Source organism: Fringilla coelebs (genome assembly GCF_963513975.1).
Source record: "Fringilla coelebs genome assembly, chromosome: 8".
Taxonomy (NCBI): domain Eukaryota; kingdom Metazoa; phylum Chordata; class Aves; order Passeriformes; family Fringillidae; genus Fringilla; species Fringilla coelebs.
In genome coordinates, this window is record NC_140066.1 from 10,153,908 (window position 1) to 10,166,276 (window position 12,369).

General features: G+C 37.0%; 1 protein-coding gene across 2 annotated transcripts in view; it reads left to right on the forward strand.

The window, feature by feature from the left end:
- Positions 1-12,369, forward strand: part of BMPR1A (bone morphogenetic protein receptor type 1A) — a 74,291-nt gene that overhangs the window by 47,444 nt on the left and 14,478 nt on the right. For both annotated transcript variants that reach the window (XM_084210058.1, XM_084210059.1), the window contains one exon: positions 5,179-5,386. In XM_084210058.1, the coding sequence (XP_084066184.1) occupies positions 5,320-5,386 (67 nt within the window). In that variant the 5' untranslated portion in view covers positions 5,179-5,319. The remainder of the gene's footprint in view (positions 1-5,178; positions 5,387-12,369) is intronic.

The following is a 12,369-nucleotide window of genomic DNA, read 5'->3' on the forward strand; positions in this document are numbered from 1 at the left end:
TTGTTTATGAAACAGACAGATACATCATAATTTAGTATTTTGCCTTCTAAATTCTGTTGCGATGTACACATTTGATATTTACCAGCAGCAAGAAGTCTTTGTTTCAGGAGATATCTGTTTGACTGTCCAAGGTGGATTTTGGTGGTTTTCCCACTGATTAGAAATAAGAAGTTCTTTTCCAAGACTCTGAGCTCCCCTGCTGCAAAAATCCTGTTGTTAGGGTCTTGTGTTTTTTGAATGAGCAAATGTGTTGCGGTGCATGTATTCTAAACATATGGTTCTATATGTACTACAAAGAGAACTAAGATTTCTTTTTTCATAGTTTTGAGACATATATAATACACACAGTGGTGCTTCATTTAGCATTTCAGATTTCACTTCAGTTTCTGGAAGGAGAAAGGACTTGAATAATTTACACTGTCTCTTGGCTTTTAAATTTATGCAGTCAATAATAGTTTTAAATAATTCTTACACAAGCCACAGTTCAGGGGAATTATTTCTGTGAGCCTGAACAGATTAGTGCCTAAATAGGGCCTTACATGAAGTTATTTTTGTTGATAGCCATGTAGCCATCAGGCTTGCAATAACCAGCAGTCTTCTTCATCAGCTGTAGGATTTCTTAACAGATTTTGGGGCTGGATTTACCTTGCTTGTTTAATTTAACATATTTGACAGCACTCAAGCATAGGTAGTTCAAGTGTTTCATTGTGATACTTTTCAACAATTTGTGTAAGCATGCCTTGCAATAGAATAATAAAAACACATTTAAAAAGTGGGTTTTGTACAAGTATTTGACAGAATTACGCAGTAAACAATCTGCAACTTTCTTCTTGTTATGGGCTTGATTGAATTTGACTGTTTGACTTTGGATAAGCTGAAGCTAACTATAGCTCTTTTTGTATTAAGAATAATGAAATGTAGTCCCAGATCAGTTTATTCCTGTCCTGACACCTGTAGCTACATGAGATGGTGGCCTTTGAAAACTAGACTGATTTAAGTTTTTGGACTCTATTTAGTCTGAAAATCTGCCCTACAACCTTCTAACCAGTGGTTAGGAATTGTCTTCTAATTTCTGATCCAAATTAATTTTAATGGCTAATCCATAGTTTGTCGTTGAACCAGTAATTTTCTTCAGATTGAATAGCTGTCTGTCTTTCATTGTGTTTATTCCTGTTATGTTGTCAAAGCGTAGTTATTGACCCATCAATTTTAACTCTCTTAATTGTATTATTTTCTTTTCATCTCCAAATGTCTTTCTTTCCTTGAGGTAGTATCCTTCGAGATGGATGTTGAATTTATCAGTCATATTATCTTTGTGCTATTCATGTCTTGGTGTTTTCCCTGGGAAATTTTCCTAGGAAATACTAGAGTTCTGTTTGTATCTTTCTCCCAGCCACATCACATGGATGTGTCTGATGTTCTATAATCAGTTGGTGTCCTTGGACATAGTTATCTCTTATGTGTGAGCTTCTAGTCTGTGTGAAGCAGAAATTCCCAATAGGCATGCATGCAATATGCATGACTTTTCCAATTTCATGCTGTTGTACTTCATTCCATTTGTTACTTTAGTTCTTCACGTGATCCAAATCTTCCTGCATAAAGACAGCACTCAGCTGAACTGAGAATTTGTTTGTCAGCAATTTTTTAAAAGTTTTTGTTTTCTGTGCCTACTTCATAAAGGAAGAGGGTGAGTATTCTTCAGTCAAGCTGAATCAAGAATCAAAGTCCTCAGATGCCATTTGAACTAGGCTACTAATCTCTGTTCTTGAAACTACTTGTCTGCCCTGTAGTGAATTCTTTACTGTTCTTATAATCCCTCTTTTCTTCATCCAAATGAGTAATTTTATTTGTGGCACCATATCAGGTTTTTTCATAATCTTCCAGGGAAGCTGTTGTTGCACACTGACTTAGACTGACAGTTCAGTTTATCTCTGGCATTCTGTTCATCTCAAAGTCCTGTTCAAAACAATCTCTGTGACTGAGGTAATATGCTTACAGTTACCTAAGTTGCTTCTTGCCCCAGTTACACATCAGAGAACCATTTAGTAAGTTTTAGTTTTGTTGTGTTTGAATACATTAACTTGGTGTTACATGTACTGCTGCAAATGGTTTGAAATATCTTGTCTGTTGAAGTGGATTGTATGTTCTAATTCTTGTGAAGTCTTAAGATTGACATGTATTCATGTGTTCCCCTTTTACAATACTATCTTTGTTGTTACATTCACCACTATCATTCTTTATTGAAATTTGGAACAGCACAGCTCACTTGGTTTGGGGATCATGCTGTTAAAAATATTACATAGCCACATCTAAAGAACAGTTACCACTGAACTCCATGCTTTCAGAGTTGGTTTGGGCCATATGAGAGATCTTGCACACTTCAGCCTCATATATTTGGAGTCATACAGAACATAGGACTGGACTGCTGTGGTAGTGCTGTGAATTCAATGCTGAGTTCCAGTTCAGAAAAAAAGCCACAGTTTTAAAAATAAAAGCATTTTCTTCAAGAAACTGTTACTAAGAAGGATAATAAAAATCAGGTGTTGCCATTGATGAATAAATTACTTTTTAGTGGATTATAGTTGAACACTTCTTTGTGGCTACAGTAGAAAAGAGATGGAGAACTTCAAAATCAACTGATTGGCTTATGGGTTTGAATCTCTTCAGCATCATTCTGTTGGCAGAGTAGCATTCCAAATGTTAATTGCTGCTTTAATATTTTTGAAGGGGTTATTTAGTTGTGCCATTCTAAACTGTTATATCAGGCAGATTTTTGAGAAATTCCTCTTGGTCCTTCAGTTTTGTGCCTTAGCCAGGGCTGCTAGTTTTCCTCTTTAACAGCAGTTTGAAAGGGTATTTTCTGTTTTAAAAAGGGGAATTAGAATTTGTTCTCTTTGATTTTTATTGCATGGTTTTATAGACAATATTATATATTTTTTATATATATGTGTGTGTGTGAAAAAGGAAATATTACTGGAAGGAAGATTGAGGTACAGAAACTGGTGGAGAACATTATTTTTTGATTAGGCTTGGACAACATTTCTGGCAGCTACCTTAGAGTGTGTCACTGAACAAAAATCACCATGAAATTGGAGTGAGTTGCATTAAAGTGGTTAATTTCTTCAATTTTTTCTTAGGGTTTTTTTGGGGGGGTTTTTTTGGGTGGTTTTTTTGGGTGTTTGTTTTTTTGTTTGTTTTGTTGTTGTGGTTTTTTTGTTTTTTTGTTTTTTTGTTTTTTGTAACATGCTGTATGGTACAGGGGCAAATACGTGTTCCTGTGCCAGCGTGCCCTCTGGTGATCTGGGGGGCAAGATTGCCAAGTTTTAAACATTCCTACTCTTGCTATGTACAACAGTGCAAATATATGTTCCTTCTGAAATTGGACAAAACAGAAATGATTTTTAAAAATACTTTAAACAGATTATTACTAAGATTTATTCGGTTTCGCTTGATAGAATACCGTAAATAAAGCCTTTGTTGTTATTGCTGCATAAACCTGTTGGCAATTTTCAAATTCCACATGTTTTATTGAGGATTGGAAGTTCATTGCCACTGCAACACAGAATAAAGTATTAATACTTATGCACTTATGTTGCTGGCCCGATGTTTTATAGCTAGAAGGAGATGTTCCTTATCAACTGTCAGAGTTGGTATTGTGGCATAGGGAACACTAAAGAGTGAATATTTTTGCTGTCACATTGCTTTTTCCTCTGCCTGGCCAGGAAGTTTACTTTGAAGTTCCTGGTGCTCCAGTCGTTTGCACGGTGCGTGATTCCGAGTCCGTCCCACCGCAGCCTGGCAATAATCCTGCCCAGGGCCGTGGCTGCCATAGTGCTCGGGGTGCCTGGCTCCCTCTTTGTGGCTGCATTAGGGAGAAGTCAGAGACGTGTGAAAAGTAGGCCAGGGGTCGGGGCGGCGCCGTGCCCGCTGAAATTGGAAGTGACGGACACCTCCTGGCTCAGCCGCTAATTTGCCTCCATGTTAAATGCCTCCGAAGACTCATTAAAATGAAAAGTTCTTGGGTCTCGCCGACACACAGATTGAGTTATTGATGCTGGAAGCGGCCACCAACAGTAATTGCTGCCCATCCCAGAGCGAACGCCCGTCCTGGCATTAATGAGCAGCGCCAGGCTGACAGGGGTCAGGGGGGTCAACCCCACTGAAACGAGGCAGAGGAGAGGCAAAATCAGGGCTCTGTTCATCTTTGTGCAGCTTCGCTTTTGTTGCAAGGAACTATTGAGGTGTTCAAGCTGGTTTTTAGTCCTTTGAGGCCCAATTACGTTCCCCTCATGCATCACCACTGAAAAGTTTGTACGCGGAATGTGACCGCAACTACTGCAGTCTGAAAAAGCGACTTCTTACTCAGTTTAGCTGTCTTAGCTGTATGTGCACCCACTGCATGAGTAGATGTTTTATTTTATGTTTTATTTATGGAGCAAATGGTGTGTACATGCAGTGGTGTAATTTTCACACAGCTTGGGAATCCAGGATGTAATGATTTTGAATTGCAGTTAGTGTTGTCTTTTTTCTGCAGTATTCTTCTAGGAGAAAAAATTTACAAGATAAGTATATTAGGTAAACAAACTAACTGTTAAATTTAATGCAAATTTGGTTTTCATCCAGCAGAGAGGCTGAGGTTTATTTGCAATAAAGCTTCTCTACCAGCAGTTTTCAACAGGTGGCCTAACATGGTGTTACTGCTTCCCCCCCAGTATTACGGGAAGTCACCACTTACATTTAATTTTCATGGAAAATCATTTAAAGAAGGTCTCATTTCTGTAAAGAAAATAGTTTTCAAACAGATTTACATGTTAAATCTGTTGAATACTACCTCTAACAGCTATATGCAAGTCTAAAATTATACATCTGTGACCAGTGAGTTGACATATCTAATATTTTTAATAGGAATATGAAAACATCCCTGTGGGTTGTTACCAAAAGTTTATATTTCAGAAGAACCCTGCTATTCCGTTAGATAGTAAACATAGGTAATTTTTTCAGACACTAATGTTAATAAACACATGGGGGTTTTTTGTTGGGTTCATTGGTTATGCTCAGCACGATGACCATCTTGAGGGTTTTTTCTTGTTTTGCAAATACAGGAAATTTTTAAACATTTTGTTCTTGTTTTAGAAATACATAAAGTTTTTAAACATTTTCTTTTATTGTATTTTCCAGGAAACAAAGGTGGAAAAGCCACAGAAGCATCCTTGCAGTCAAGCACTGAATGCTGTATTAGGCTTTACTGAACAGCCTGAGCTTAGCATTTGTCAAGCAGAAGGGCCGGTCGCCCTGCACAGGAAGGATTAAAAGTGAACAATGACTCGATTGAGAGTTCATGAGCAATTGCTTGGAGCCTATCTGCTTATCATTCTCCATGTTCAAGGTAAATATAAACTAGTTGAAATAAGCTTATCTTTCTGATTTGCAGCAGAGTTGTGCGTTTTCCAGTGATTGAAGTAGGATTTTTTTTATTTTGGAGTTTATTTTGCAGGCAGGTGACTTTACTGGCCTGGTGTGCCATGTGGATGCTTCCCTAAAAAGAAGGACATTCTAGTGGTCATTCATTGTAGTATAGATTAGGTCTATTTTAGCAAATACTTAAATAGAAACAATACCAAAAATGCCTAGTATATGACAGAGCAAGATGGATGAGCAGCAAAAGTGAAGGTTTGACTTTCTGAATTTCAGTTCGCTCTGTGTGTGAATCTTTGATTCCCTTTAACTTGACCCACTGAAGAACTTGCAGTGTGCAGTTCCCCATGCCTTTTGATGCTCCCAGCAGCCTAGAGGTAGTGTGCCATAACTAATCTAAGTTAACTTGTTGTGCCTGCTTGATGGGCCATGTTGTGCCTGCTTGATGGGCCAAGGTGAGGCTATGGACTATTCACAGATACCCTCATTTTCAGTTAGTGAAGATGCTCATTTGGATGTCTGTTGTCTTTCCGTACACCAATTATCAAAACCTTCTGGAAATCCAGTTATCATTAGAATTTTAACTCCTCTGTCAAATTGGGTTGAATTGAAAATATACATGCTTGGTTCTCTGTGTAAGAGTGTTTGTTCTCCCAGCTCTGACTCCTCCTCTCTTTAAGTACACAGAGCTTTCCAGATATTTTCAGAAAATAGAGAAAACAAATTTGCTACTGACATTTAAATACTTGAGTATAAAAGTGTTTATATTCTCATTCCATACTTAGATCAATTACTGCTTAGTGCTTGATTTTGAGATACTCTGTGAGATATTTACTTACAAGAATAACAATTTAATGAACCCATTAAAATGGGGAGAGGTGGAAGCCTGGTAAGTACCCAAATGCTGATCTTCTTGTTTTGTTTCTGGTGTGAATCTGCAATATTATATTAAAGGATATGGCAGAGCTGTCTCTTCAAAGCCTGAGCTTGATACATCTGTTTGGACAGGAATAGCCTAGTTTGGGGTATACTTGAAGTCTGTAGTAGATTTACAAATATTTGCAGGTAGCTGTAAGGTGCTTAGATTTAGGTTATGGGAATAAACTGAAGAAAATTTCATTGAGAAATTAGGAAAGAAATTTTGACTGAATGTGGTTAAGTATTACAGCGGGCTGCCTGGGCAGGTAGTACAATGTTCATCCTTAGAGGTAGTCAGAACGTTACTGCAATGACTGAACAGCCTGGTCTGATGTAGAAGTTGGTCCTAATTTGACCAGGTGACCAGGTAACTTCCAGAGGTCTCTTCTGATCTAAAATACTCAGACATAATGTTTTGTTGTTGAGCTTCTTCTATTTGTATTCAGGCAGTCTTGCTTCTTCTGGTGGAAGACACCAGCTTCTTCTCTGGTTCCCTTGAGGAGGCTGGGAGTAATATGCTTTGTTCTTTTTGCTGAAGTCATGGCTGCATTAGCCAATATTTAGTATTTTATTAATAAGCAATAGCAACTGAAGAGGTTTTTTCCCTCTCTAGATTCAAATAGAAATAATAATACAAATATACAAATCTTCTAGTGGCCTAAAATTAAATTACATTAACTCCTTCCATGATCACAGTGATTAATAACAGTTCAATAAATAACTTACAGTAAGTAATATAGATAAATTAAGTTTAAAGACTGAAAATTATTTTTCAGCTTCAAAAGAATAAATTTCCTTATCTTAGAAATTTCCCTGACTTTCAAATCAATACTGAGGGAATTCTGAAAGCCATGGAAAAATTGAGCTTATTGAAATGTTGTTAGTTCTTTGCAAGTTGCCTAAGGGCTTTTCTTCAAAACATGGTTGGTTTCCAGGGGTGGTGAGGAAAAAACCAGTCAAGTCTCTCTGCTTTTCCCTAGATTCATGGGGGAGGAAAGAATTAGGATCATAGTCATAAAGCATTTGAAATTTTTGTAGGAAAGAGACAATCTAAAGTGAAAAGTTTAAACTGTTGAATAAGTAGTTTCAACAAGGAAAATATATGCAGGCTGTTGGAAAAATGCATCATAAAGCAATCAACAGAGGTGAAAAAGATTCATTAGGAAGAATTGAAGAGAATTTGTGTGATTTACAGAAAGAGGAAGAAAAGGCAGATTAAGTAGAAACCAGTGTGTGTACTTTCAGTGTCTGGCATCCAGGTGAATGGTTTGCCCTCTTGGGATTTTTTTGGAGGCTTCTTCAGAATGTTAGGAATTTCAGAGCTTACCAAGACCTGAGAGAATGATAAAAGCAAATGTGTCTGTATAGTTGCATGTATATATACATACCAGATTCCTTAACAGGTAACTTGAAAAAGCAAGTGGCTGCATGTGTTGATTACTGTGAAAATATTCTTACAGTAACAACAGAAACCAGAGGCAGTTCCATGGCATTATTGATGAATAGCTGCAGTTTCTCAGGTTGGTACTGTGCAGCAGAGAGACCCAGTGGTTGCCCTTTGGGTTATATCTCTATAGCTTTGGCACTTCCTCACTTACTTTGAGAAATAGTCAGAAATAAGCCTGGGTTGCAGATGGCCAGATTTAATAGCAACCTCTTCAATTAAAACATGTTGTATTTCTTTTCTTTCTGTGGAAGACCTTTGCAGTAGCTTTAAGTCTGTGACTAGCTCTGCATCTTCATCCACCTCCTTTTTCTGATCTAAGGCAAGAGGTCTTGGGCTTCAGCCACACTTGTGGCTGCACTGAACAGGTTCTGTCTTCCCAGTGGTGCAGGGTTTTCATGCAGAGAACTACTTTTACTTCCAAGTAGAGTATTTCTTTGTTGTTATAGTGCATTGATGAGCATGTCTGATCAATATATGTAGCAGTAATAAAGTGCTTAACATCTACTTAAACATGTTCTCATAAATTTGGTTCTTCATTGCTGGCAGTTTACTTCCCATGTGGTTCATCACATATTTATGTATTCTTCAGAGACACCACAGTAGACCAGTATTTTAATCCTTGTAAATTAGTTGACTAAAAATGTATTAATACCACTTGATATTCATAAAGATACATTAAAAGTCAAATTTAAAAATAATTAATGTTAATATTAAATATTAAAATGGATTTAAAGTTGCCGCTGTTAATGAACTGAAAAAAAACCTGTTGATTTTAGTTCACTGCTCTGATTACTTTTATTCAAATACTTGATATAGATAAGGTATATATTAATATACATTTTAAAAACTTTATGCACTTTCTCAATTTCAGATGAAGTAGTTAACTGAATTTGAATGTATAAACTCATCTGAAACAAAATTCTAAAATCTTTAGAAGGAACGTACAGTTGTCAGTAGCTGATTCATTATTTGAAAACACTAGTTCTGTTTATTGGTGGTTTCCCCAATTAATGGCTGTATCTGTCTTTAAAACATGGGCAGGAACCATGTTCTTATAAATCTGTCTGACTAAAATTATTCCAAGGGATTATTTATAGTTGATCTATTTCTTTATTAAAATTTGCACTTAGTTTTAAGTTACTTTATTCTTTAAAAGCCCTTTTAATTTATATTAGAATGCAGTGTACTTTTTAAGCAAAATGCACAAAATTTTCAAGTCTCTGGCTTTTATATTGAGTGCATAAGAATAGAGCAGTCTTCAGAAGTGACTTTTGGGGATGGGAAGTGGGAGCAGAGGCTGAGGATGAAAGGTTGGGAACCAGAGGAGGCAGGGGCTGCCTGTCTATGTTGAGCAGTGATGTAACTCCTGGGAGAGCTGGAAGGACAGGAGAGAGGTATTAAACCAGTAGTCTGGGAACATGCTGTGATTTTTAGGAACCAGTTCTGCTAGATGGAGCTACCTCTAACATGCCTGGTCTTTGGAGATCACAGCCTTGATATATAAGAAAGCACTATGGGGAGAATTATGGTTACAATGCCAAACACAGAGCTTGGAGAAGCATTTAAGATACTTTTTTGCAGTCATACAATTTTTCTGATTTTTAAAAAAAATATTTTGTCTTTGAAGAGCAAGTGCTTCTATGATATTCAAGCTGTGTCAGCTGTACTGAGGTTTAACAGAACATGTTAAATCAGTATGAAAGTTTGTGATAGGCAGAAAGGTAAAATGTGCTTACTGGAGTGGGGGATCTGCATTGTTGCCGTATCTGCATCCTAAAGCAAGGAAAAGTAATTTAGAACTACCACATAAAAATGTCAAGGTATGCCTTCTTCATAAGGAAGGCATGTCTAACATAAGAGCTCTGGTACAACTTTCATCTTTGATGTAAAGAGCCCAGTGGCATCAGCACCAGCAGGGAGGCAGGTGAAGGGGCTCTTCTGGCTGAGATTCTTCTTATATATTGAATTTCTTAGAGTTTACAAGTGTGGATCAGAGTAGCTAGAAAGAAATGCCTCTAGCACTGTATTTCTGCTAGGACAAATCCCTTTAATGGATAATGTATCTGGAATAGAAATGTTTTTATAGGCAACACCTATATTATGAACTCAGAAAGCTATCATACAACTTGACTGCTATAGGCCGTATGGGACCTTCTTCTGTGGAGAAAGAGAGGATACAATTAAGTAAGAAATAGTAGGCATAATTTGGCTTTTGTATTTGTCTTCTTGCACTTACTGCTGTCTCTGCATTTCATAGAGCTGGTTTTTTATGGGTCACAAATCTTTTCTTAGATCAGAAGACTTAATGAAATTATATCTGTATCCTGGCATTGAGTTGCAAGCAGGTTAACTTGGGTTTTGGTGATTAGTAACACTGCAGTGTCACGCACAGAACATTTTTAAGATTTATCCATGTTAATATTCATATGTGAAGCATGCTTTCAAGTTGACTTAGATTTCTAACCTAGTGAGATTTTTAATATCCTGTGCTTCTTTGAAATACATTTTATAGTCCTAAGTTGTCTTCTGTACTGGAAGAAGTAGTGCTTTGAATAATTTATATTTTTGATCAAAGGCTGGATATGATACATTGTCAGGCGTTGTTTTGTTTTAACAATTTGTTATTAGCTTTTGAAATTTTTATTTACTTTATTAAAATAAAGTTTAATTTTAAACAGAAAACCATTTAGGTGTTGTCCTATCTGTAACAGTTGGTCACACTTGTAGAAATCTACAATGCATGCGGTGTATGATGGGGCAAAGCAGAAGACAAAATCAAAACTTGAAGTCCCATCAGCTTTTTTCTCATCAGTGTCTTACACTGCAGTGAAGTTAGGAGAATGTTCCACCCTTACTCTGATATTTTGTTGAATGTTGTAACTTTGTAATGCAGTAAAATGCACATTACAGAGCAGTTTGTATGTTTAGAAGTCTATGATACTGTTGTTCTCAAGGCTGGATAAACAGGCTGGAAGTGATCCAGGATCTTGAACAAGCTCACCAGTGTGTGATAGCTCATTTGTTGCTCATGTGTATTATTTTGCCCCACCAGCTCTGTGCAGTTTGCAGGTAGAGGTTAAGAAATAGTGCAAAGGAAGCTTTGCTGCGCCTGAAGTCTCTGAGTGCTGCATTTCAGTGCACGATACACTGCACTTACACCTTTGAAGGTTATGTGAGATTTGTGTATGTATGTTTCTTAGCTGTACTGCAGAGTGACAACTGCAAGTGTCATGGAAAAGAAGAGATTAATTACATCATCAAGTAGTGTAGTGTCACAAGATCCTAAAACATGATCCTCCCTTTGCTTGTCCTGTTCCCACAGGGAAGATGTAGCAGTGTGAATGTCTGTGAGCTGGAGCTCTGGGGGTGGGGACATAAATCTTGGAGCAAAATGTTCTTTAGGCTTATCCTTAGTTCTCTCTTGTTCATTTACTCAGTATTTATTAGCCAGGAAGAACAGCAATGAAGCATCCTGTGAGTTCAGGGCCTTCATTTGCCCTCTTAACATCCAAGGTAGATGGAAGCCAAGTATTTCCATGCTTCACTCCCATTCCCATACCCAGCAGCTTTCAGATGGACACCAATGAGTCTTGAAGGGCTGAGGATGAATTGCAGTACTGCAGTAAAGGATACAGTTAGGTATCCTAGGTGGAAGCAATTTAAAACTATTTTGTGTAGTAATCCCAAACTTCCTCAAAATTTTCCTATTCTCTTTCCTGGGTACTCAAACTCCTGTCTAAGACTGCTTACAGTCTTAGGAAGTAAAAATGCAAGGGTGAAGTGATTCCTTCCCCCCATTCTTTGTGCAGTTCAGGTATTACCTGTAAGATGAAAGCAGGCTACTATGGAGTTTTACATTACAAAAATAATGAAATTGTAGTCTCTTCTTGCTTTGAATAAAAATCTTTGCCTATAGAAGCTGAACAAAAGAGAATGATGCTGTTTCTTTGAGAACACAGTTATCTGCTTTGGATTTTATATGGCATGTGCTTTTCATAAATCTTGTAATGCAATTCATCTTAATAAATGAAGAGGGAAAATGTATTTCATGTAACTTTTAGTATAAAAGGTTGGTATACCTGTAGTCATGCTTCAGTATTAGTTTACAGAGAATTATACTGCTTTAAAAGATGCCAGATATGCACAAAAATGTTGTTCTTTCTGTTCTGAGCTAGGAGAAGCCATGATTTAAGGGTTTCTTGGATTTCTCGTCTAATAAACTGAAAAAAAATTGCACTCAGTGATCAGGGTTGGAAAATGGATGAGTGACTGTAAGACACTGATCATAAAGTACCAGAAAGACTTTTAACATGTGGAATGTTCCTGAAGATAAGAGGGATTTATAACATCAATTGTGAAAGATACTGTATTCATTCAACAAAATTAGAAAGACAATATTTGTACATATGCAGTGGCTTTTGCTTTAAATATTAAGTAGAATTACCTGTTCTCTGAGCAGGTAAGGATCTCTTAAATGTGAATACAGAATGTTTTGTAATGTCTCTAACAAAGTATTAAAATTACCTTTCAGTTTATGCTGGGAAGAAATATGTAGAAAGAGAGGGGGCTGGATGGAAGAGCTGTTTCAA